Source organism: Embiotoca jacksoni, unplaced genomic scaffold, assembly GCF_022577435.1.
Source record: "Embiotoca jacksoni isolate LCO1_2020_lvr unplaced genomic scaffold, fEmbJac1.0.p SCAF_26, whole genome shotgun sequence".
NCBI lineage: Eukaryota > Metazoa > Chordata > Actinopteri > Embiotocidae > Embiotoca > Embiotoca jacksoni.
In genome coordinates this window covers 377,729-382,728 of record NW_027185377.1, presented here as the reverse complement: position 1 = coordinate 382,728, position 5,000 = coordinate 377,729, and the positions used below count along the sequence as shown (strand labels likewise).

At 42.2% G+C, this 5,000-nt stretch overlaps 1 protein-coding gene across 1 annotated transcript in view; it reads left to right on the top strand.

Annotated features, from left to right (window-relative positions):
* ankfn1a (ankyrin repeat and fibronectin type III domain containing 1a) overlaps positions 1-5,000 on the top strand; it is a 74,290-nt gene that overhangs the window by 20,079 nt on the left and 49,211 nt on the right. The window contains exon 7 of the mRNA XM_069159906.1: positions 2,798-2,835. Coding sequence (XP_069016007.1) covers positions 2,798-2,835 — 38 coding nt within the window. The remainder of the gene's footprint in view (positions 1-2,797; positions 2,836-5,000) is intronic.

The following is a 5,000-nucleotide window of genomic DNA, read 5'->3' as shown; positions in this document are numbered from 1 at the left end:
AGATAGATAGATAATAGATAGATAGATAGATAGATAGATAGATAGATAGATAATTAATAGATAGATAGATAGATAGATAGATAGATAGATAGATAGATAGATAGATAGATAGATAGATAGATTAATAGATAGATAGATAGATAGATAGATAGATAGATAACAGATAGATAGATAATTATTAGATAGATAGATAGATAGATAGATAGATAGATAATAGATAGATAGATAGATAGATAGATAGATAGATAATTAATAGATAGATAGATAGATAGATAGATAGATAGATAGATAGATAGATAGATAGATAGATTAATAGATAGATAGATAATAGATAGATAGATAGATAGATAGATAATAGATAGATAGATAGATAGATAGATAATAGATAGATAGATAGATAATTAATAGATAGATAGATAGATAGATAGATAGATAGATAGATAGATAGATAGATAGATAGATAGATAGATAGATAGATAATAGATAGATAGATAGATAGATAGATAGATAGATAGATAGATAGATAGATAATTGATAGATAGATAGATAGATAGATAGATAGATAGATAGATAATAGAGATAGATAGATAGATAGATAGATAGATAGATAATAGATAGATAGATAGATAATAGAGATAGATAGATAGATAATTAATAGATAGATAGATAGATAATAGATAATAGAGATAGATAGATAGATAGATAATTAATAGATAGATAGATAGATAGATAGATAGATAGATAGATAGATAGATAGATAGATAGATAGATTAATAGATAGATAGATAATAGATAGATAGATAGATAGATAGATAGATAGATAGATAGATAGATAGATAATAGATAGATAGATAGATACTTTATTAATCCCTCAGAGGGTAATTTTTATGTCACAGCAGCATGGTGCTGAGGATGATTCAGACTCAGGAACGCTGCGGCGCCACCTTCAGGGAACCCGCTCGGAGAAGACGAGCGGTTGTGTGAAAGTTTCCTGTGCAGGAGGAAGTGGGGTGGACGGACGGGTCAACACACGTCTAACAGCAGCTACACCAGGAGGTCACCGACGTGTTCAATCTAAACGTAGCTTACGTTTATTTTCCGACCAAACGTGAGACATCGCGGCTACAAACTGAGAGCTCCCCTCGTACACAGAGCAATTGTCCCTCGCAGCGTCCTCTCTCTGGTCGTCAAGGCGACAGAATATTTTCACCCCACGCTGCCCGGAGCAGCCGCATCCAGCATCCTTCACACTTGACATAAACACACTCCGTCTCCAATGGCAACACACACTCAACTTCTACTGTACTGACCGTGACACACATGTTCAGACATGTAGTGTGCATGTTTGAAAAGAAGTCGGACATGTGGAGGAACACACTCTGATCTTTATATCTTTATATAACGTACCGGCACGCTGACATCCGATTGGTCCGTTTCCTCTAATCGGAATTAACCAGTTTCTCTGAGGCCGTCCACACCTGATATTAACATCATGTAAACAAACGTACATTTTGTCACGTATTTCACATTTGTAAAAGTCTGAACACTCCAGTTTGTAATTCTCAACCTGAACCATCAGACTCGACTGGTTTCATGGCTGGTTTCAGGGCTGGTTTTAGTGCTGGTTTTAGAGCTGGTTTCAGGGCTGGTTTTAGAGCTGGTTTCATGGCTGGTTTTAGAGCTGGTTTCATGGCTGGTTTCAGGGCTGGTTTTAGAGCTGGTTTTAGAGCTGGTTTCAGGGCTGGTTTTAGAGCTGGTTTTAGGACTGGTTTTAGGACTGGTTTCAGGGCTGGTTTTAGGGCTGGTTTTAGGACTGGTTTCAGGGCTGGTTTTAGGACTGGTTTCAGGGCTGGTTTTAGGACTGGTTTTAGGACTGGTTTCAGGGCTGGTTTTAGGGCTGGTTTCAGGGCTGGTTTTAGGACTGGTTTCAGGGCTGGTTTTAGAGCTGGTTTTAGGACTGATTTTAGGACTGGTTTCAGGGCTGGTTTCAGGGCTGGTTTTAGAGCTGGTTTTAGGACTGGTTTCAGGGCTGGTTTTAGAGCTGGTTTTAGGACTGATTTTAGGACTGGTTTCAGGGCTGGTTTCAGGGCTGGTTTTAGGGCTGGTTTCAGGGATGGTTTTAGAGCTGGTTTTAGGACTGGTTTTAGAGCTGGTTTCAGGGCTGGTTTTAGGACTGGTTTCAGGGCTGGTTTTAGGACTGGTTTCAGGGCTGGTTTCAGGGCTGGTTTTAGAGCTGGTTTTAGGACTGATTTTAGGACTGGTTTCAGGGCTGGTTTTAGGACTGGTTTCAGGGCTGGTTTCAGGGCTGGTTTCAGGGCTGGTTTTAGAGCTGGTTTTAGGACTGGTTTTAGGACTGGTTTCAGGGCTGGTTTTAGGGCTGGTTTCAGGGCTGGTTTTAGAGCTGGTTTCAGGGCTGGTTTTAGAGCTGGTTTCAGGGCTGGTTTTAGAGCTGGTTTTAGGACTGGTTTTAGAGCTGGTTTCAGGGCTGGTTTCAGGGCTGGTTTTAGAGCTGGTTTTAGGACTGGTTTTAGGACTGGTTTTAGAGCTGGTTTCAGGGCTGGTTTTAGGACTGGTTTTAGAGCTGGTTTCAGGGCTGGTTTTAGGACTGGTTTCAGGACTGGTTTTAGGACTGCACTTTTTGTGTAGCTCAGCTGTCAATCACACAGGACAGCTGTTCTATTGATATTATTTGTGTCCTGCAGTCCCCGGATGGAACGTAGGTGTGAGTTGGTGTTTTCACATGTCTCTGCAGTGTTTGATCACAAACTGATCGTCTTCTCTCGTGTTGCCTTCACAGAGCCTCGGGACAACGGGAAGATACGACACCAGGAAAAAGTGAGTCCGCCTCCTTTAACTCTGTTCTGTTTGAAAACGTTTCCACACACTGATCTTCATCTTCTATCATCGTCTTCAGCTCTGATTCTCACCCTGCAGTCTTACTGTCGGTCATCTCACTATTAGCCGGACATGTTTCCTGCAGCTCTGATGAACACGTGAAGATTTAATAAGTCCGGAGGCGTGGCCTTGCCGGTACTCCTCCGAATGATCCAAGAAACCAGATGATGTCACGCTTCTTCTTTTCAGTAACTGATATCAAACACTTCACTCTGAGGTCACATGATCTGCTCTGTCAAATTCAGCAAGGAAATAAAACAGAAAAATGTCCATAAATTGTCTCAGAAACCAAAGAACCAGACAGTTCAGAAGCTGCCTGAGAATCTGTCCATTTTTAGGTTTCCTTCAGTATCACAGTGATCCAGAGATGTTTGTCTGAACTCCAATGATGCACTGCACACAGGAGCTGCTGGTTGCTCATTCTGCTGTTTTAACGACACCGGTTTGACTGAACAGAAACTAAAACGCAGCTGATGAAACGCAGCAGAGCTGTTTGAAAGGACAGGAAGTGCAGGTGATGTTATTAATAGCTGTCCTTCGGTGGAGATGTTTTGTCGTCAGGGACTGAGTGAAGTTTGCAGACGGCACTAACGGATGTTTCACGGCCGCGAGGAGGAGGGCAGGTCATCAGGGTGAGAAATGCAAAGATCTTTTATTGAACAGATTATTTCAATGCTTCATATTTTTATGTTCACAGATCCGAACCAGCAGCAGGAGATTTTAACAGGGTTACAAATTAATTAGTTCATGTTAACAGTAATGAAAATAACTGAACTCATGACCTCGTTAAGAGACATGAAAATGTTATTTTTATTATGATACTATTATTTTCTCTGTAAAATGTCCCAGAAAAGTGAAACATGATTCATAGAAATGATGTTACGACAAAGAAAACTGTCTCTGAGCAGCAAATGTTTGGAAACGCTACTGAAATGATTAATTGATGATACAAATATCTGCTGATCAATAAATGAATCTTCAGAAATCTGTAGTGTGTGTGTGTGTGTGTGTGTGTGTGTGTGTGTGTGTGTGTGTGTGTGACTTACGACCTCTATGTCCTATCAGCTGTAAAACACGGATCTGAGCGCGCTCAGTGCTGTCGAGCTCCACAAACTATCTTTTCATTCTGCTCAATGGAACAGTCTGACAGTGTGTGTGTGTGTGTGTGTGTGTGTGTGTGTCTGTGTGTGTGTGTGTGTGTGTGTGTGTGTGTGTGTGTCTCCTGACACGCCTGTGTTCTCAAACATACAATAGTCGTGTGTAAACGGAGGAGTCACTGAAATTTCACTCCACTGATGTTAAATTACTCGTCCAGAGGAGACGGATGAAGAGGAGGAGGAGGAGGAGGAGGAGGAGGTTTAAAGGAGAGTGTTGACTCCCAGCGGTGAACCTGTTTCACAGAAATTACATTAAAATATGAAGTGTGACGGTGAAGCTCCGCCCCCTCTTGAAACGTGAACGTCCCTCAGAACAGTTTCTGTGGTGGAAATCACAGCGTGGGCTCAGGAACACTCGTCTGTAAGAAGACGTGTTGGAAGATTCTGTTCCTCAAAATCGAATGTTTCTCTGCTCCATTTTTTTATGGACGTAAAAACTTTGACATATTGGCCAAAAGAACCGTTGGAACCAGGAAGTGTCGGATTTAAAGAGTGAAGCGTGTTTACTGAAAAACAAACAACGGATGTGTTTCATTTTTCCCGTAGAAAGTTGTTCAGAATGTTCAGAGATCCTGCTGGGTTCAGTTTAACGCTGGTTTAATGCTGCAGCAGAACCTCCTGATGTTCCTCCGCCGTCGTCTTTCACATCTGAAGCTTTATTTCTTTATGACTAAAGATCACGTGACCTGAAACCTTCTGCGGCGCCTGTTGAGTCCGTCGGCGACAGACTTCAGAAGCCAGAACGTTTTGTGACATCGTCGCCTCCGGCGCTGCTCGGTAACTCGGCGTATGTGCAGCGCCACTGAGCGCGCTCAGAACGTCACGCTGAGATCGCTCAGCACGTTAAACTGCAGCTCGCCCGGCGTTTATCGAGGTGGAAGACGTTCCAGTCAGAGTGTGTCGTTTAATGCAACTGCACACACACACATTTAGGGGCCCAAGGTAGCC